This window comes from Lactuca serriola, chromosome 5 (assembly GCF_051521515.1).
Source record: "Lactuca serriola cultivar US96UC23 chromosome 5, Lser_US96UC23_V15, whole genome shotgun sequence".
In the NCBI taxonomy this organism is placed as follows: domain Eukaryota; kingdom Viridiplantae; phylum Streptophyta; class Magnoliopsida; order Asterales; family Asteraceae; genus Lactuca; species Lactuca serriola.
In genome coordinates, this window is record NC_136412.1 from 310,674,276 (window position 1) to 310,697,019 (window position 22,744).

The following is a 22,744-nucleotide window of genomic DNA, read 5'->3' on the forward strand; positions in this document are numbered from 1 at the left end:
CCGCTGATTCTAGATCTGCGGGTCAGAGAGGATACACTTATGGGAAGTGTGGTAAGGTTCATGATGGTGTTTGTTGATCAAGAGATGTGTGCCACAAATGTGCCGAGGAGGGGCACCATGCGAGCGATTGCCATCTGGCCCTAGCTCTGAATACCAGGATTTGCTATCATTTTGATCAGGTTGGCCATGTAAAGGTCAGTTGTCCATTGTTCGCCTCCAATCCGGCGCAGGCCCCGCTACCAGCTACTTTGAGGATCACATATGAGCGCCAGGGGAGGGCGGAGCCCCTGAGGGCTCGAGATTACACTTTTTAACTCATTCTCGAGGAGGCCAGAGCAGCTCTAGATGTTGTTCATGGTATGTTTCTATCCGTTATCTTGTTGATTATGTTTTGTGTTATGCTTATATATGTGCCTCTATTAGGTACGTTCCTAGTGAACTCTTTGCCTGCTCTTGTGTTGTTTGACTCGGGTGCGAGTCGGTCCATCGTATCTCGTTCGTTCAGTAGAGAGATTGATATGCCTATTGGGGAGTTAGTGTCCGTCAAGGGTTTCTATCGCCAATGAACATGGGGTTTCTGCGTCATCAGTGTATCAGGGTTGCGTAATGGAGATCCTTGGGGTACCTTACCTGATCGATCTAATACCTATTCCTAGGAGGGGGATCTTTGCGTGATTGTGGGCATGGATTAGCTGAGTCGGTTTGGTGTTATAATTGATTGTGAGGGCCAGCGAGTGGTAGTTCGAACCTCAAGTAGGGGAGAAATGGTTATCTATGGAGAGGGCACCAGGATGGGTTCAGGGTTTTATTCAGCGGCCAGGGATTGTCAGTATATTCAATATGGATGTGCTGGCTACTTGTCTTATGTGGTGTATATGTGTGTTGGAAATTAGATTTCAGTTTTAGAGGTCCTGGTTATCAGGGAGTTTGCAGATGTATTCTCGGAGGAGTTTCTCGGTGTACCTCCCAAGAGACAGGTCGAGTTCAGTATTGACCTTGTGCCAAGTATGGCTCCAATTTCCAAGGCGTCATACCGTTTGGCACCGTCTGAGATGCAGGAGTTGTCATCTCAGCTGCAGGAGTTGCTAGGCAAGCAGTTCATTAGACCGAGTAGATCTCCATGGGGAGTGTCGATACTGTTTGTCAAGAAGAAGGATGGTTCACACTGGATGTGCATTAATTACCAGGATTTGAATAAGTTAAAAGTGAAGAACTGTTATCCCCTCCCCGCATATTGATGACCTCTTCCATCAGTTGTAGGGTGCATCTTGGTTCTCCAAGATAGATATGAGGTTTGGGTATCATCAGGTTAGAGTGAGGGAGGAGGACGTGGAGAAGACCGCATTCCAGAGTCGTTATGGGCATTACAAGGTCGTGGTGATGCCATTTGGCCTCACTAATGCGCCCGCGGCGTTTATAGATTTGATGAATCGGGTATGCAGGCTGATGTTTGATCGTTCCGCTATTGTGTTGATTGATTATATATTGGTGTATTCTAAGACGAGAGAGAAACATGAGGAGCATCTTCGCGAGCTTCTAGGGGTTTTGTGACGATAACGGCTCTATGCCAAGTTCTAGAAGTGCGAGTTCTAGTTATGAGAGGTCTAGTTCCTTGGGCACCTCATTAACCAGGATGGGATTTTGGTCGATCCGGCCAAGATCGAGGCTGTAGTTCAGTGGGAAGTTCTGAAGTCTCCCTCGGATATCAGGAGTTTCGTAGGTTTGGTAGGGTATTATCAGAGATTCATTTAGGATTTCTACAAGATTGCGGTACCCCTTACCCGTCTGACGAGGAAGGGGTGGATTTCCGATGGGGCCCTGAGTAGCAGTCGGCATTTGAGACCCTTCGGGAGAGGCTATGTGAGGCCCCGATTTTGACCCTCCCGGAGGGAATTTAGGATTTAGTGGTATTCTTGATCCTTCCATCACTGTTCTGGGGGGCAGTCCTCATGCACACAGGATGGGTGATAGCTTATGCTTCGCAGCAGATGAAGCCGCACGAGACGTGATATCCTACCCATGATCTGGAGTTGGGGGCAGTGGTTTTTTCCCTCAAGGTTTGGAGACACTATCTTTATGGGGTCCATTGTACTATCTATATAGATCACAAGAGTATGGGGCATATTATGCATCAGTCGAACCTGAACATGAGGCAGCGTAGGTGGTTGTACGTATTCAAGGATTATGATTGCGAGATTCTTTACCATCTGGGTAAAGCGAATGTAGTAGTGGATGCTTTGAGCCACAAGTCGGCTGGGTCCAGACTTCGAGAATTTTCTTTTCTTGTTGGACCTTGAAAATCCATCAAACTTCCTTTTCTCTCCTACCTCAGCTCTCTCCAGAACCTTCTCCCTTATCCGGGTCTCAATATTCTTAGCTACCCAGATGGCGACTTTCAAGGTGGTTGCTTGTTTGACCATTGGACCAAATTCTGCTGGTAATCCATTGGCAAACTTGTTGACCTTAGAGAGTTTAGTTGGAACCAAATAAGGAACAATCTTCATTTTCTCCGTAAAACTTGCAGCATACTCGGTGATGCTCATTCTTTCCTTCTTTAGATTTTGAAATTCGTTGTTGATCTCCAGTAGATCCCGCTCAGAGCAATACTGCAATTTTAGTTGCACCAAATATCCTTCCCAAGACATCTTGCTAGCTTCTCCATTAGTCATGGTATCAACTAGTAGCTTGCACCAGCTCAGCACCCCTGACGTTAATAATGTAACTACAAGAACGGTCTTCTGTTTGTTAATGCAGTCACAACTTTCAAACTTCATCTCCATCTTGGAGATCCAATCCATGACTTCCACCGGCGTTGGGCATCCAAAAAGACTCGGTGGTTTGGATGCCATGATATCCTTGTACTTGCATTCACGTATTTTATATACTCCATTGCGGTGGTTTCTTCTAACCATTTGTGGCTCAGCTTGACTGACACTCTGACTATAGTTTCCTTCATCTAATTGTTCAATGTTTAGCTCTGGTTGTACGATGGGTACAATATAGTTTCCTTCATCTGATTGTTTAATATTCAGCTCTGGTTGTACGATGGGTACAGTAGGTTCATCCTTATTCTGTTGAAGTAGACGCCTTGTCTCTTCCATCTGATGATCCAATATCATTTGCATCATTGCTTGTACCCATGCCAGTTTGATTGGCTCAGGTGCAACTGCTACCTCTGGTGCACGCTCAATCACAGGCTATTGATTAGCATTTGCATTTCCATTAGCGTTTTCGAATACACTTCGGTTTCTCACCATGTCGATCTATACACCAAAGCAGGCGAATTTAGATCTTTATTTTTTATAGGCGTTTAAATCCTCCTTGTTACTCCGAAAAGTTACATGTCAGTTCTAATATCATAGTCGAACATTTAGAAATATGAACACATAAAGTTTCAATATCCGATCGGCAATAGACCATAGATTTGTTCAAATAATAACATATAATGCATATAAGGTATCATAAATCATTTAGCACGTAAAAGTAATTTAGGCATCGTTACTAAAATAATCTAGTGCTCGTGTCTATTTAGATATATTTCCTAAATATAGCAGACACACATCTCACAATCATCGCTTAGCATTCTAAGTTTAAGTCTAGAAATCCTATAAATTCTAAGTTCGCTTAAACTAATGCTCTGATACCAACTGTGACATCCCCAATTTCATGGCCAGAAAATACCGATTTGTTTATGCTTTATTTGAAAATCAGAGTATCCTTTTGAAGACATATTTTACGGTATTTGTTCCTAAATATATGATAAGTAAATTATCAAAGCATTACCGAAGAAATGGGTTTTCATTATATTAAAAACGTTGGGATGTTATTGTCAATACAGTACATAAGCATAAACAGAAATAGGATAGGCCTTACAACATCTATTATTCTAATGGCCTATAATCTATTGATCTCTCATCAGATCATCACTCATGTGCTCTATTTCCACTACATGTAATACAAGAAACTGAGTGGGTCATGCTTGGGATCCTGGTGAGCACATAGGGTTTTCAACCCACAATAATTAAGTTTATTAATTTCATCAAATCAATCAACCTGATTACCCGTTCCTGTTATCCTCAATTTCTATCCCTAAAGCATCTAAATTAAGGGACCTAGCCTAAGGATTTTCATCGGGGTGGACAACACTGCTTAGGGAATTCCTTAGCAATATATGTCAACAAGGCAACCATGAGGGGTATGGAGTACAACTGGTGAACACGTAGTTTAAACACCTACAGGTTGCGAGCCTGCCAACATTCCACTGGACTGTCTAGATAGCCCGTGGTCGTCATCTATACTCTGCTAGATGACTGAATCAACTTAAACATCGAGGCCTCTCATCATTTATTTCAGTATCTATCCATCTTTGCCGATCATAATTATAGGTATAAAATACATATACAGTTTAAATCAAATAAAACATGTATATTTTGTTCATCAAATAAAACACGGATAATATGCACAAATGGAACGTAATTTATATTAAATACTTCATATCTATGTGTAAGATGAAAGTAACTATGCACTCACTTGTTAAAGTGATGACTCTAAACTCGGGCAGCGTTTCGCTTCTAACAATTTTATTTTCCTTCGGCGAAACCTAATATCATTATCACAAGATTTTAGTCTAATATTTATTGCACTAATTATTAGTCTAGATTTATCATTAACTCAAGGTCTATGTCATGATCTATCAAGCAAGGATCAGCCAGGCAGGACAGTTGGGAGGCATGACCATTTCGGCATATAGTTTTTCTGAAATCCAACAACCAAGCCCAACGTGACCATTGTATACACCTCTCCCGTAAATAGATCAATCAATATAACGACTTTGAATCACATATAAATCTTGTTTATAGGTTCATAATAACTATAATGAACTTAAACATAAGTTATACTTAAAGTAGGGTAAGCATAACTCACTTACAAGGGGTTTTAGCTAGGAGTCGGGCTCTGCATGGGCAAAACTTCTGAGCCGAAATGTCTTCTTCTCGGAGTCTTTTAGCACTCCAGGTTTCACCTCTAACACTTGGGAAGTGCTAGGGAAGGGGGAGGGAGAGGGGGGGGGGGGCTAAGGAGGATATTTGAGAGAGAAATATTGGATTTGGTGTGAGGAAATGAGGTGATTTACGCCTCTACTTATAGGCCGGAAATTTGCATTACGCGGGACGTAATATCGACGTACACTGGGCGTACTCGGTATGCGAGGCGTACCAAGCCTGGTACGTTGGGCATACAGGACACATTTCGCGATTCGGTGGCAAGGCGTGGGGAGGAAGCAACGGTCCTGATTCAGCTATGTGTCACCTCCGAAGTTAATTAAGAAAATTAATTATTTTCTAAAATCTGTAACTTTCGCATACGAGCTCCGTTTTTCACATTCTTTATATCCATGTGTAGGTAGCGACGTGATATACAACTTTCGTTTAGACTCCATCAGCTAATTTTGACTTCATTTTTAAAGTTATATTTTAACAAGCCTAGACAGTTACAGTCCGTTAAAAACTCATAACTTTGTCATCCAAGGTCTGTTTTCGTCTGTCTTTATATCGTTGAGCTCCTATTAACGAGAGCTACGATTTCCATTTAGATTGTGTCGGCTAAAAACTGATCAATCTGAAATTTGATTTCCGAGCTGCATATTATTATGCCAAATCTTAGAAAAATCATAACTTCCTCTAACGAAGTTAGATTTGGACGTTCTCTATATGCACGCTCTCGGTTTATTCTTAGCCAGAAACGTGGGCATTACACAATTATACCCCCATTTTAGTTTCTAGGTATTAAAGAGAGAGAGATTCTAGGTTTTGTCGAAACTCTGAATAACGCATGATGATGCTTCTTCTTCCTTCAGGGTTGCTTCTTCAGCTGGAAGTAACACACCATAAAAACTACTCCAAGCACCTATTAACGAACTCCAATTACCATCAGCTGAAATGTGTTTTTAATTTAGGGGTGCAACTGAATGTGGAATATATTTGTCACCTTAAAGGGGAGATGAACCACAACAAAGAACGCTGAATTGAAGATATGAGCAGAACATGGTCAAGATATTCCACGTGAGTAAGACATCAGATGACATAGATAGAAGCGATATTCATGGGGGAGTTTCAAACATTTGGCAAGGTGGTTATATATACGGAGAGGAAGAAGAATGTCAATAGTACAAACATTGGTTTCAACCGATCCTCTGGTGTTGAAGATATTAGAACTTGAAAAACTAGTGGATGGTGTGAGATGTGGAAGCAATCAATTGAAGCTTAATGTTGCTACATAAGAGAATATGTGGCCTCTCTTTCTCTCTCCCCTTCGCCTATCCAAACTATCTCACATTCTCACTCTCTCAAGCCCCTACAACTATAATTCGAGAGTGCCTGAGAAAATTTACTCTTATTTACGAAGTATTCAGCCTGGATCGCCGGATATAATAACTCTTCTTGTTGTTGCTACTGTAATGCTAGTCTTCCCTCCTTTGTAACTACAACAAATGATTCAATCCACATCCACAACATTGAAAACAAAAAAAAAAAAAAAGCAACATTTGTAAAAACCATCAGAGATGGTTGAAACATTAAATAAATCAATTAGAATACCAAAAAAATAGATTTTTTTAATCAAAAAACAATCTTTCTCTCCGTCAAATTAACACACACACACGTTATATATATATATATATATATATATATATATATATATATATATATATATATATGTATATATATATATATATATATATATATGCTTAGGTTATTCTATTCAAACTAATTATTGTACATCTATCATATGCTATGAGAATTACTAAGAGAATAATTTGTTTAGCAAGGCGGATACGTTCAACCTTACAAGAATATTGACATTTAATGCATTCTCGTTAATTTTTTTTGTGTTCTCACACATCATTTTTCACTCATTTTCATTCTGACAGAATATGACCCAATAAAACATTCTGACAGAAATGAGAATAATAATACTAAGTGTATAATAACCTTATAGACAATTTAATTAGTGAAAATGTGTGTTAATAACAATTGTTATGTAAGATTGAACGTATTTATATTATCAAACAACATATTTTTTTTATCATTTTCATAGTATACGATAGATGTACAATAATTAGTTAGAATACTTGAACCTAGTTATATATATATATATATATATATATATATATATATATATATATATATATATATATATATATATATATGTATGATGTAAGAGCTTTTTACTATTCATTTTCCTTTACTATGTATGTATGGATTCAAAATGTCTAAAATCAGATTAAGTTACATATTTTATAGTACATCTAAGACAAATAAAAAAAAATAAGTCTTTTTAAAATAGAGATTTAGTATTTTGTCATAGCAAATTTTCATATTTATATTTTCTCCTTTTAAGAAATTTTTATTTAACAATTTTTACCAATTATAAATTTAAACTTAAATTATTTGTATTTTACAAGTCGCGATTTTTGTCCCTTACTATATTTTGAAGTTACATTTTTAGTCTCTTACATAAATTTTTTATATTTTTTATTTTTATTAATATTACTTTTTATTTAAACGTTATAAACTTTTACGACACTGTTAATATTTGTAAATTATATTATATAGACGAGATACAAATGAGTTACCTTGCACATTAAAGTTACGCTTTGTTTCATTACATAATTTTTTGGGCTACGGTTGAAATTAATTATGTTAAAAATTGTCTCAAAATTTCTCTCACAAACCTTATACATGTTGTGTTGCGTTCTCTAATATACTGGACTTCCGCAGCATCGCACGGACAGTCCAAACTCTAGTTAGTAATTATAGATGAACACATATCGACGGGAATTGTAGACAAACAAATGGATATTATAGGTCAAGATGGCCCTTTGATTAAGCATACCAATGGGAATTGTAGATGAATACACACATAAACCGATTGATTCGAGCATATCAACAGGAAAACACGTATACACCAATCGATTTTTGGATGAACGACGGGACGAGAGCGTCAATTTTTGGAGCATCACGACAGAAAGTTTAGATCAAGGAGTGGGATGAAGAAGCATGTTGTATAGAGAAGGCTAAAGAAACATCAACAAAGGAGGAAGGAGGGTTGAGTTTGGAAATTACGTTTCTCTCTTTATTATTTATTAATTAAACTAAAGGGTATAAATGTCAATATATAATGTTTTCAGTGGAGGAATGAAAAATATACGATCGAAAAATCACGACCCTAAAAAAATATCGGATACGGAATTATAAGTTTCACATGTCCACCTGTTATTTGCATTCGTCAACGACCAATTCCATGCATACCAGAGACATAAACTATTCCCGCATGTTTCTTCCACTTAAATTAAAAGTATAATTAAAACTAAGAGTTTGAGGAACTTCATTAGTCTCCTGCATTCTATTCTTGAAAATAGCCAATACCCAATTAATCCGATATTCGATGATAAAAACTTCTTCTCTGAAAAGAGCGGAGCAACGGCGGCTAAGCCTCAGTCGCTGTGCCGGATTCCATGTCTTATCCGCCATCTCCATTGCAGCAATATTTTTCACCTACATATTAATTACTACACATACACTCCCTTCTAATTATCATCCTATTCATACTTTACCTCTAACCATAAGTCCAATTCATCCTCCTCTTTTAAACAATCCGACGTTCATCGTACGACATGTAAAGTTGACTTCCTATTCCATCCATAAACCGATCCACATGTTTAAAGAAGATGCTCAAAAAACTGTTTTAGAAGATGATCACAAGCAGCCGTCGGTTTCACTGTTCAATCACACCAGGAAAGAAAAGATATTCAAAGAAAAGCTTCCTGAGTTCGATATTCTCAAGTCAACCCCGTTGACTCGAAGATTCAAGAACCGGGCTCAAGAATTCTTTAAAGATGGATGCAAGGTTAGGTTCTTTATGACCTGGATATCACCATCTTTGAGGGTTTTTGGAGATAGAGAAGTTCTTGCTATAGATGCTTTGTTGAAGTCTAACCCTAAAAGCTGTTTGATGATACTATCAAACACTATGGACTCCGTTTATGGGATTGGAATCTTGAAACCATTCATTGATCGTGGGTTTAGAGTTCAAGCCATCACACCAGACTTGGAGTTCTTATTCAAGAATACCCCAGCACAATCTTGGCTTGATCATATCAAGAATGGGAAAACAGAAACTGGTACAATTCCATTAGCACAGAACCTGTCAAATTTGATCAGACTGGCGATTCTTTACAAGTATGGAGGTGTTTACGTGGATACAGACTTCATCATATTGAAAGATTTTAGCAGTGTGCGCAATTCCATTGGTGCACAAAGCACAGCCACGTCTGGGAACTGGACTAGATTGAATAATGCTGTATTGATTTTCGACAAGCACCATCCTTTGTTATACAAATTCATGGAGGAATTCGCATTAACATTTAATGGCAACAAATGGGGTTATAATGGACCTTATCTCGTATCAAGAGTGATCCAAAGAGAAGCTACAACACTCAAGTTGAATTTTACTGTATTACCTCCAAAGGCATTTTATCCAGTTGATTGGACACGTATAGGAGGCTATTTTACACCTCCGGTAAACAGGAAGCATCTTAGATGGATCGAAGCCAAGTTGGGTCAACTATGCAGTTCATCTTATGGTGTCCACCTCTGGAACAAGCAAAGTCGTGGATTGAGGATAGAAGACGGAAGCATCATTGCTAGACTGATTCTTGATCATTGTGTCATCTGCAATACAAAATAACAATTTTGTATCATATGTAACTCCGTTTGTCTAAATGATTAGAATTTATTCACCATAAACAGAACGTGATAAGTTCCGTTCTTTTTCTTTAACTTGCATGCATGATATATAATCAAAAAAGAAAAAGCATTAATGTTCAATCGGTATAGAATTCATGATCTTTCTGGCCTATATAGTTTTTAGAGTTTTCGGATGAATATGTATTACAAGTATATATAAAATGGTTATATGCATATAAAATGTATGCTTAACTGCTTTTGATTAATATTTGTGTGATATATCCTATCATCATCGTACACAAGTTTCATCTTAAACAATTATCCTGTTTGTAAAAGGATATTTTTTCTTAGTTTAATGTGGAAAACTGATGTATAATGATTATGACATCTCAACCTTCATATGCCACCTATCAGAACCAAGTCTTCAAGCTAAAAGGAATAAAATTAATAACTTATTGCATGTGTTCCAAATAATTAAATAAGTGTTGGAAAGGTTCAACATTCCGAGAGATTTGTGCTGAAATTTTGAAATATTGTATGCAAAGGGTATACCGGTGTAATGGATTCTCCGAATAAAATTCATCATATAATCATTTGATGCATATTATGGATCCAACAATGATAGTATGTTTACAAACTAGGTGTCAAACTTATCTATTACACAGATTAAAAAGAAATTAAATTTTAAATTGTAAATAATAAATATTTTTTAAAATAAAATTTTGAAATAAGAAATAAAGAAATATATTAATTGCAATTTAATATCATATTTATGACATTTAATACTTTACATATATAAATGTATAAATATTAAGTGACTTTTTAATTTTAAAATTTGAAAAACCTAAGACTTGACATGTGAATATTATTTATTTCAAAAATATCATAAAATGACAAGTGTCAAAACTCATGAGATTGACACATACCAAAATGGATCTTCATTTATTATTGTTGATTATTTAAAGTGGCTATATAACCATGCCACATCATTTTTTTGCTGCCATGTCATTTTTTGACGTGTCATCTCATTAGCATTTTTTCGTTAGCATTTCATAGGGAGTGATAGCACTCCTAATACTCGTTGATTTTTTTATCAAAATTAAATAAATTATATTATTTAATAACCAAACATTTTATATTAAATAAATTATATGTTTATAAAACACAAAAATTTAATATTAAATAAATTATATGTTTATAAAACACAAAAATTTAATATTAAATAAAAAGGTATCTATTTTTGGACAAAAAATACAAAGTTGCTGAAATTTTAAAGACCAAATGTGTAACTTCTTTATATTCCTCTTTAATTCTTGTTAAAACGACAACTTTATCTTCCCCAATTTTCTGATTAAAAGAACACAACAACAACAAAATAACATATTAAAGCTTCGACTATAGTCCATTGAAGGCCTAAAATCACCCAGGTTCATCATCTTTCTTATTAGAGTAAACTACTGAAATCGTCCTTATGATTTAGTCAAAATTACACGTTTGATCCCTAGCTTTTTTTGCACTCAAATCGTCTCTGTGGTTTGATTTTGTTACATTTTTTTTTCCATATAGTTTGGTCAAAATTACACATTTGGTCGCTAACTTTATGTATGTAAAGAACGAAAAACACAACTAAATCAAACCACAGGGACGATCCGAGCGCAAAAAAAAGTTAGGGACCAAACGTGCAATTTTGACCAAAACATAGGGACGATTTTAGTAATTTACTTTCTTATTATTTTCTTCTAGTATTCTTCGATTATTGTACAAATCTCAACCACCAATCACAATCTTCTCTTGCTTTCTCTCTCATCTCGCTAAGGGTGTAGTGGCCCATCTTTGGCGACTCCTCTAGCAAAGGTGAGGGGGTGGTATAGCGAGTCCATGGCGAGTCACTCCCTCTAGCCTTATGTGACATCCCCATTTTCACGGCTAGATATGACCGATTTTCTTTATGCTTTATAAAAATCAGAGTACTTGTTTTAATAAAAATGTTGTGGAATTTGTTCCCAGCAAAAACGTGATAAATACGTTATCAAAGCATTTTCGAAGAAAAATATTTTTATTCATTTTAAAACATTTGGGATGTCATCATCAATACAGAAACATAAACATAAACAGAACTTACATTCATTATCACTATTGATTTATATCTCCTTAAAATCTCAGTGTAATGTGACTTCATATCAACACCTGTGATATAAATAAACTGAATCGGTCAGGTTGGGAAACCTGGTGATTACATAGGGGTTTCAATCCCACAATGTTATACCATATATATAGTTTAAAACTCACAAAATATACAATTTCACCATATATATATAAACAACTCTTATTCCACCCCGTCGATCCTCACAATGAAACTATCCATACTCTCGGACCTAAAATTAGCCGTTTTACCTAATCCATACTCCCGGATCAGAAATGAACGCCTTTACCTAATCCATACTCTCGGACTTGGGACGAATGACTAATCCATAATCTCGGATTAATGATGAATAATTATGCCTAATCCATATTCACGGACTAGGGACAATGACTATGTCTAATCCATGCTCCCGGATCAATGACATATACTAAGGTTTTATTCTTTGAGTATAATTCACTCGTACTCGTAAGAAAACACTACCCAATATTCCTCATAATTAATTTAGGTTTACTCTTTATCCTAAATCAGCATATATAATCAGGTATGTTCTTTAACAAGTATATCAGGCAACATCAAATAATTCGCACATAAACATATATTTAATACTTCAATCGATACTTGTATTAAAATCATGTTCATGAAAGGGACTATGCACTCACACATAAACCCTTCAACAAATATTTAACTCTTTAACATATATTTAATACTTTAATTAATACTTGTATTAAAATCATGTTCATGAAAGGGACTATGCACTCACTTGATAAGGTGGTGATTCCGATCTCAGACAGCGCTTCGTTTCTAAAAAAATAATTTCCTTTGACGGAACCTAGTATTATTACGACTAGAGTTTAGTTTATTATTCGCTGAGACTAATTAATAGTCTAGCTATTATTACTATTATATAAGCGTTAAACAATACTTATATAACCCATAATAATAGCCAATTACTTATTATAAGTTCTTAATAACGTTAGTATAATTAAATAAACGATATATTAAAAATAGCGTAGGCGTAGCTCACTTACAACGGGTTTTATAGAAAACCAGACTTTTCTTGGAGCAGCGTTCCCAAGCCGAAAAGTTCTTCCTCTCGGAGCCGTCGAGCACTCTGGGGCTTCCGCCTCGTGCTAGGGAGGTTCCCTAGGCTTTTCGACGGGTTTCGAGGCTAGAGAGAGGTTCTAGAGAGAGAGTAAAAAGAAGAAAGAATGGGAAAGGTGTGAAGAAAATGAGGGTGGGAGAGGTTCTATTTATAGGGTGAAAATGGATGAACTTGGTGCCACATGTCACCATCTAGTGGCAAGACTTAGGGAGAAAGCAATGGCCAAGATTGTGCCACATCACCCATTTTCGCACAACACACTTTCGACTTCTAAAATCCGTAAGTTTCACATACGACCTCTGTTTTTGACGTTATTTACATCCACGCGTAGGTAAAAATAAGATCTACAACTTTCATTTTGACTCCGTTGGCTAATTCTCGACCGATCTTAAATTTAACAGTACGAGCAGATTATATTGTTAAATGTCCGCATAAAATTCATAACTTCTACATACGGACTCTGTTTTTGTCCGTCTTTTTACCGTTGAGTTCCTATTAATGAGGTCTTCAATTCTCATTTATGTCGCGTAGGCCAAAAACCGCTCGAACTAAAATTCGAGTTTCGGGCCGTGCACTGTTATGCCAAATCTTAGAAAATTCATAACTTCCTCATACGAAGTCAGATTTGGACGTTCTTTTTTTGTATGTTCTCGGTTTAACATATACTACAACTTTTATTTGGATCGATAAGGATAAAAATTCCTTTATCAAAAATTCACTATTTACGTCTCCCGATGTCGTGCCGGTTTTGTCGTAAAATTTCGACGGGCCATAACTTCTTCGTTATAACTCGGATTTCGGCGTTCTTTATTTGTACGGAACCCTTGAGACATATTATAAAACTTGGTTAAGATTATGTATTCTAAATAATCTTTTGTTGAAAAGTCATTTTCGACCCCTAATATCTCTAAATTTACTAGACCAGATCTACGGACGTTACAATTATCTCCCCCTTAGGATTATTACGTCCCGGAATCATCAACGAAATATGCTCACATGATGACTCCATATGTTATCTCTTCATCCTAAGTAAGAACTGTAACTTTGATGTTTCTTCGAACGAATATCTAACTCTAAGACTTCTTGATTGCAGGCGGTGCTCGGTCTTGCACTTGCTCCCTATCTCACGTTAGACTCCATATTATGACCTTCAAGTCACAATCTCGATCCTTACTGGAGATTGCTTCTTCTTCTTAACAAACTTAAGATAAGTTATTTTATTACTAAAATGGACCGATGTGTCATATTCTAATGACTTATCATCGTATGTTCCCACGCTTAGACTCAGGTCTCTTAGAGTCTTCCAGAACAGACTATACTTTCGTTCATGTTCCAATCTCATCTTAAAAGGTACCATTTCTAGCTACAAGCAACTATCGCGATACCTCTACTGATCACTTTGATTGTTTTTCTCTTCAGGCTTTTAGCTTAAGTCAGTTGCTACATCGGACTTGATTCTCTGAACTATTTATCATACTTATCGTAGTCGGACTCAATTTGATATGACCGCTAGGGTTGGTATAACAATCACCTTCTTAGTCATTACCAAAACGATTGGTAACGATATTCTTGAATAAAACGGTACCAATTACTAGTTTCTTGGTAACCTTGTGACCTTCCCTGATCCAAATGCGAGTCCTGTGCTTCCGATAGTATAGGCATCTACTACCATTCACACCTACTCATACTCGTCCCAAGTATTGTCTCGCAGTTTTCCAAGTTATTATCACAAAAACAATACAAATGTGTCCAAACAATCACAAAATTTTCCCTAGGCTCTACTAGGACTTCTTCCATTCGTATATTCCATCATCAATTTTGCTTCAACTCGGTTGGTGGTGGAAATGACATATGACGGGATAACTTCATGGATTATACCAAAAGCTCTTTACTTCTGATAATCGAATGTGTACTTCTCCCGTACTAGACGTATTACTTATTAGACGCATTCTAAAGGAAAGATACATCTCTTACGATATCTTCCAATAAGTGTCATTCACTATCATAATCCTTCTCATTTCCTCCATTTGCTTAGTCTGCTATGAGTCCTTATCATGACATTCTATACACCAAAGCAGGCGTTCGGTGTATCGAGACGAGAATATAAATAGAGGAAGAATTAGACGCGCACTCCTCCTTATTATTCCAAAAAGTTACATGCCAGTTCTAATATCATAATTAAACGTTTAGAAACCTAAGCACATAAAATTTCTAGATTTGGTCGGCAACAGACCATAGATCCGATCATACAATGCATATCATTGGACACACTCCTCACGATCATCGCTTAGCATTCTAAGTTTAAGTCTAGAAATAAATCCATATTCCTAGTTCGCTTAAACTAATGCTCTGATACCAACTGTGACATCCCCATTTTCACGGCCAAAAAATACTTATTTTGTTTATGTTTTATAAAAATCGGCGCACCTCCTTTAATAAAAATGTTGCGGAATTTGTTCCCAGTAAAATGTGATAAATACGTTATCAAAGCATTTCTGAAGAAAAGTATTTTTATTCATTTTAAAACATTTGGGATGTCATCGTCAATACAGAAACATAAGCATAAACAGAACTTACATTCATTATCACTAGTGATTTATATCTCCTTTATCTCTCAGTGTAATGTGACTTCATATCAACACCTGTGATATAAATAAACTGAGTGTGTCAGGTTGGGAAACCTGGTGAGTGCATAGTCCCTTTCATGAACATGATTTTAATACAAGTACTAATTAAAGTATTAAATATATGTTAAAGAGTTAAATATTTGTTGAAGAGTTTATGTGTGAGTGCATAGTCCCTTTCATGAACATGATTTTAATACAAGTATTGATTGAAGTATTAATTATATGTTTATGTGCAAATTAATTGATGTTTCCTGAAATACGTGTTAAAGAACATACCTGGTTATATATGATGATTTAGGATAAAGAGTAAACCTAAATTAATTATGAGGAATATTGGGTAGTATTTTCTTATGAGTACAAGTCAGTTATACTCAGAGAATAGAACTTTAGTATATGTCATTGATCCAGGAGCATGGATTAGACACAGTTATTGTCCCTAGTCCGAGAGTATGAATTGGACATAGTCAACTATCATTAATCCGGGAGCATGGATTAAGACATAGTCAATTGTCCTTAGTCCGAGAGTATGGATTAAGATATAGTCAGTCGTCCTCAGTCCGGGAGTATAGATAGGACATAGTCATTCGTCGTTAATCCGGGAGAATGGATTTACACATATATATATATACGTGTCCCTAATCCGAGAGTATGGAATGGGCACAATTATTAATCTGAGAGCAGGAATTAGATCCAAGATTATGGGTTAAGTAAGAGGTAAAATTTAAGGCCCGAGAGTATGGATAGTCTCGTTGTAAGGATTAACGGGGGTAAGAGTTGCTTATGTATATATGGTGAAATTGTATATTTTGTGAGTTCTAAATTATATATATGATATAACATCGTGTGATTGAAATCCATATGTACTCACCAGGTTTTCCAACCTGACCCACTCAGTTTATTTATATTACAGGTGTTGATATGAAGTCACATTACACTGAGAGATTAAAGAGATGTAGATAACTAGTGTAAATGAATGTAAGTTCTGTTTATGTTTATGTTTCTGTATTGACGATGACATCCCAAATGTTTTAAACTGAATAAAAATATATTTCCTCGGAAATGCTTTGATAATGTATTTATCATGTTTTACTGGGAACAAATTTCGCAACATTTTTATTAAAAGAATTACTCTTATTTTTATAAAGCATAAACAAAAATCGGTCTTTTCTAACCGTGAAAATGAGGATGCCACACCTTACAATTGGGGTTTTTTATGCACCTTCCAAATTTCCCTTCCTACCTCCCATTTTTGTCTTTTTTTTTTCTTTTTTCTTGTATTTTTGCTTTTTTTTTAATGTTTTTTTGTTATTTTTGTTTTTAATATTTTTAATGAATACGTAATATTAATTTTTTTTGGACTATTACTATGTTTTTTATTTATTTTTGTTATTTTTTGTTTTCATTATTTTTCATAAATATATTATTATTATTATTATTATTATTATTATTATTATTATTATTATTATTATTATTATCATTATTATTATTATTAGACAGAATTGCAAAAATGGTCCTTGTGGTATACATTTTTTTAGGGTTTTAGTCCAAACCACGACTTTTTTGGATTAGTGGTCCTTTTGCACTAGTTTCGCTGCGTTTTTGGTCCCTCAGAAAACTGAAAATACTATAATGCCCTTATGATATGTTTTTTATATTTTTTTCTATTTAATTTAAATGAAAAAGGAAATAATTAATTAATTTGGGTCTCTCTCTCTCACACAGTTGACTTAAAATCCACATTGCAAAATTCGTCCATCAGATCCATCCAGAACCCTCACCAAACTCCCCAGATCTCCCACATCCAAAATTTACAACCAATTTTGAATTTTTCAAAAACAACCCATTTTCATTAATTCATTACAAAAAGGTTTTCAATTCATTTAATATCAGAGTATTTCCCAGAACCACATCATAAGTACATAAAACATGAGGAGCGGTACGATCACGCCTTTGCCTTACCACGATCTCCTGAAGAACCTGAAACAATACACTGAAAACTGTAACCCCAAAAAGCTTAGTGAGTTACCCCCAAAATACCAACCACATATACCATACACATAACATATCATATCATAACAGAAAAGCCATGCACTTCGGGTCTACTGTGTGACTGATCCGCCGCACCGGGCCTTCAATCCACCTGGTCCACCCTTCGAGTCTAGCCATATACATCGAGTCTGCAGTGTGGTTGGTCTGCCCGCACCGAGCCTTCAACCCACCTGGTCCACTCTGTGAGTCTACATTATGACTGGTTCGCCCGCACCGGGCCTTCATTCGGCATGGTCCACTCTCCGAGCCTCGGCATGTCAGGTCCGCCCTCGCGGGGCCTACAGCCTATCCAGACCACTCGCTGGGCCTTCGGAATATCCGGTCCGCCCTGGGTATGTTGGCCTACAGCACAAAGTAGGATCCGCCTCAACCCAACCCTAGTCAACCAACCATGTGCACATAAACATATAATCATATAGCAATTTCATCACTAACCGACCGATCTAGCAGATCACATACATAGCACACTCTAACCAGGATACCGACCTAACCGGTCACTAACATAATATCATCCTATATATACCAGGATTCCGACCTTAACCAGGTCTCTAACATACACCATCCTAACTACCAGGATGCAAACATATAGCAAAGCAATAACGTAACAACTACCCGGATTTCCATCCGATAAAGGGCCGGCCTTGGTGCCTTAGACCCTGTTGGTATAGTGAGGATAACTCACCTCGCAACTGCTGACTGAAAAGATAAGATCACACTACTCCAACCTCCGATACAAACTCCACCACTAATCAATACCAAATGGCTGAACTCAATAAATACCAATAATTACCAAAATACCCTTGGAAGTCAACTGGTCAACTCTTGGTCAAAGTCAAAGTCCTCCGTCAAAGTTAACCTTCCTGACTGACTCTACTCGCCGAGTCAACCCGCTGACTCGTCGAGTCCATATGCTCTGAAAACTTCCCATGACGCGACTCAACTCGCCGAGTCGCCCCAAGACTCGTCGAGTCCAACAACTCTGAATCCCTTCACGCTCAACTCACCGAGTCATCCCTCGACTCACCGATTCACCGATCAACCAGAAAAGGTTAGGCCCCACGACCAGACTCGTCGAGTCCAAGAACAGACTCGCCGAGTCCAATGCAATCTTCAATAGACTCGCCGAGTTGTTCTTCCAACTTGTCGAGTCCATGCCCACCTTCATCCAACTCGCCGAGTTCACCCATGGAACTCACCAAGTCTCTTCAGTTCTCATCCCATACAGAGGCTTTTCAAGCCATGCAGGGACTCAAATCTATAAATCCACTCTTCTACAGCCTAGCCCTCACATAAAGTTGCAAACTTTACATGAAACCAAGGAGATGTAAGCTCAAAACACTCTAGGGCTAAGGCTAAGGACAAAAGGGCTTCACCAATAACTCTTAAACATGAACTTTATGACATATAGGACCATCACAAGCCTAGATCTGAAGTAGCATCCTTAGATCTAAACTTCTATCTCGAATTAGCTCTCATATCAATCACCATACATGAATCCATGAAGAAATAGCTTAAGGAAATGGTTCCTTACCCTTGAAATGAGTCCAACAAACTATAGGTTTCTAATCTTCCCAAGCTTCCTGATACAAGCCTCCAAACCTCCAAGCTTCAATACCAAGGATCCTCCTCCAAGCTCTAATTCACTCACAATGGGGTTTCCTCACGAATTAGGGTTTTCTGGATCTCAAATGGGCAGCAAAGAGGTTGATGGGAAAACATAAGGCTCTTTAAATAGGGTGTAAACCCTGAAAATAGGGTTTCTCATTCCAGCACCGACTCGCCGAGTCTAGCCGCCGACTCGCCGAGTTGGTCACTAAGCACGTGACCAAAATCGCGACTCGACTCACCGAGTCTATCCATAGACTCGCCGAGTCAATCTTCCTCAATTACACCATGAACCCTGAACTTGCACTTCTGAACTCGGGGTGTTACATAAACCCACAAAACTCAAATCCCACCAAACCCTGCAACCTCCATCCTTCGATTTAATGAAGGGAGACAGCACAAAGTCACATACATAGTGGTTTACGATCGGCCTCGTCTTATCATGGTACACATCCAACATTGGAGTACTCCTTCTCAACAAATACTTACTCAACAAATATGGATTCAATTACCCGATCTTCCTCACCATGTGTCATATGACCGCTTCTTCTTTGCTCAGTTACATTGCCATTGTTTGGATGAAGATGGTGCATCTCCAAACTCTTAGGTCTAAGGTTCAGTTTTTCAAGATCTTCGCCCTCAGTTTGGTGTTTTGTGCCTCCGTCGTTTGCGGAAATGTATCGCTTAGGTATTTGCCCGTTTCCTATGTAACTCTCATCCATGTCGTCACCGACGTTGTCATTGCTAGTGGGGTAAAAATACCTAATTTCATTCTCAATTCTCAATTCTCAAAACTCAAAATCCTCATCTGTCTGATTATTTCATTTCGTGATGACAGAGTGAACCGAGTTTCCATTTATTTGGTTTCATTATTTGTCTTGGCGCCACAGCTTCAAGAGCATTAAATCCAGTGCTTCAAGGAATTTTGCTATCCTTGGAAGAGTAATCTTCTCTTCTTCTTATCGATCTCTTGTAATTGCATCTGATTGATTAGCAACATAACATATTAACATATTGGATTGATTTGAAATATGATAATAGGGAGAAGCTAAATTTCATGAATCTTTTGTTGTACATGGCTCCAGTAGTTGTTGTGATCCTGCTTACTGCAACATTGTTAATGGAAGATAATGTGGTTGGGATTACTATAGCTCTTGCCAGAAAAGATGTCAACATTGTGTGGTGTCTGTTGTTTAATTCCGGTTTAGCCTATCTTGTCAACTTGACCAATTTCTTGGTTACGAAGCATACAAGTGCTTTAACTCTTCAGGTATATAGCAGATTATATGGGGGTATACGGTGGAGAGAGAGGGAGAGAGAGAGAGAGAGAGAGAGAGATAAAGAGAGAGACCCTTTTTATTTTTGTAATTATTAAAATAAATAAATTAATATTAGATTTAAAAAGAAATGAAAATAAATGGAAAAGAAATACCCCAAGGGTATTATAGTCATTTCACTATTCAGAGGGACCAAAAACGCAATGAAACTAGCTCAGAAGAACCACTAATCCAAAAAAGTCGGGGTTTGGACTAAAACCCCCAAAAAATGCATACCACAGGGACCATTTTTGCAATTTTGTCTTATTATTATTATCGAAAATAAATTTTTCCCTTCGGATTATTTTTGTATTATTATTAATGTCATTTAGACTATCAGTGTGTTATTTTTTTTGTTCGACTATCTCTGTGTTGTTTTTCCTTCTGAACTATCTATGTGTTATTTTTCTGTTCGGAATATTCATATATTATTTTTTTTCATTCAGACTATTAAAAAACATCTAATCAAATCAATTTTTAATAATAATAATAATAATAATAATAATAATAATAATAATAATAATAATAGTTATAATAATAATAATAATAATAATAATAATAATAATAATAATAAAAAAAGACAACAAAAATACAAAACAAAAAACTAGAAAAAGACAAAATATGTTTAATAAAAAATGGTTTAGAAAAAAAAAAAAGGAAATGCTTGGAAGAATTCTATGAAGTAAGGGGTACATACAACAACACTCATTACAATTATATGTTAGAACTGGATTATGAAAAATAGAATAGAAAATGTAATACTATCACTATCCTTAAGGACAATTAACTCCCACTATAATCGTTGTTAGGCTGGAATGGCTAAGATCCTCCATGGAGCTTCTCGAGTTTAAGAATTACAAGCAATGATTCCGAGAATGAACATTTTCTATGATTATGTTTGAAGTATATGAAAAGTGAAAAATAAAAACGAGGGTAAAACATTTGTTTTTATAGTCGAAATTCCTAACAATTGTGCCTTTCGTGAACAGTCGCAATGCTTCATTTCGGTTTCCCTCCAAAATTAACTAAAAATATGTCAAAGGACTTCAACATAAAATTTATTTTTCCTTTGAATTTTACGACCAATTTTTTTTAATTAATTAAGAATCATTTGAAATTAAAGACAAAGGGGTTGGTTCACCATAGTATCAATATAACTCATAGATGATAGAACCATACAACATGCTTTTAAAAAAAGAAAATGAGAAACTGACTTGTGAGGGTAATTATATTTTCGTATTATTCACGTTTAGGCAGCTTCTTATTTTTTCTACAAATTTGACCATTTAATTTATTAAATGTGTTTACATATTACCTTCTACAGTTCATTGAAGGTAAAAAGTTGTAACCTTACTCTTTCATTTGTTAGATCCCTTTTTGGGAGATTTAGGGCTTTTATAAGCCATTTTGATGACCAACCATGATTGCAAACATGATTGGGGGGTTGGGGCTTCTGAATCAATTCATTAAGAGAGTCACAAGGCAGTTGGGGGCTGCTTTTACACCCATGAAAGGTCTCATGCATCATAAGAGCTTATTTTATGTCTTTTTTAGCTCAAACTCCCATGCATGCACGTAAAGTTTTGTAACTTTACGTGCTAGAACGATTGTAGGAGCTTGGATCTATCTTTTGATCAAATGTTGCACATCAGAAATCGAGGATATAGAGTGTGGACGTTACCGACTCGGTGAGTCCGTTCCTGGGACTCGACGAGTCCAAGGCTTTGAGTCCCACATCTGTTGAGGTTCAAAAGAACTCAGTTGGGTGTTAGAAGGGTTGTAGCAGGACAGAAAGAGTGACCAAACGCATTGGACTTAGTTTTAGACCCGGAGTTCATGGGACTCGACGAGTGCTAGAACAGACTTGGCGAGTCCAAGGCAATCTCCTTAATATTGAGGATAAACTCGACGAGTTGTTCATACAACTCGGCGAGTCGAGGTCAGACTTGTTCATCAGATGAAGGTGAACTCGACGAGTTGTTCATACAACTCGGCGAGTCGGATGAAGGATCATTCGATGTTCTTATAGAAGAGGAACTCGTCGAGTCATCGCCAAACTTCACGAGTCGAGTCATGGAAGAGGACGTGTAAAGGGTTAGGGACTCGATGATTTTACGGCCCAACTCGTCGAGTCGGGTCAACTTGAAGTTGACTTTGAC

General features: G+C 36.7%; 1 protein-coding gene and 1 pseudogene across 1 annotated transcript; both read left to right on the plus strand.

Annotated features, from left to right (window-relative positions):
• Positions 1-8,406: 8,406 nt before the first annotated feature.
• Positions 8,407-9,836, plus strand: LOC145051804 (uncharacterized). The gene has a single exon (XM_078999627.1). The coding sequence runs from the start codon at positions 8,443-8,445 to the stop codon at positions 9,742-9,744; it is 1,302 nt and encodes a 433-aa protein (XP_078855753.1). The 5' UTR covers positions 8,407-8,442; the 3' UTR covers positions 9,745-9,836.
• Positions 9,837-19,652: 9,816 nt separating this feature from the next.
• LOC145050751 (putative sugar phosphate/phosphate translocator At3g11320) lies at positions 19,653-21,933 on the plus strand (annotated as a pseudogene).
• The last annotated feature ends 811 nt before the right edge of the window (positions 21,934-22,744 follow it).

Excerpts from the sequence above, each read along its gene's own strand:
- LOC145051804 (XM_078999627.1), top strand. The coding sequence starts at position 8,443 with ATGATAAAAACTTCTTCTCTGAAAAGAGCGGAGCAACGGCGGCTAAGC.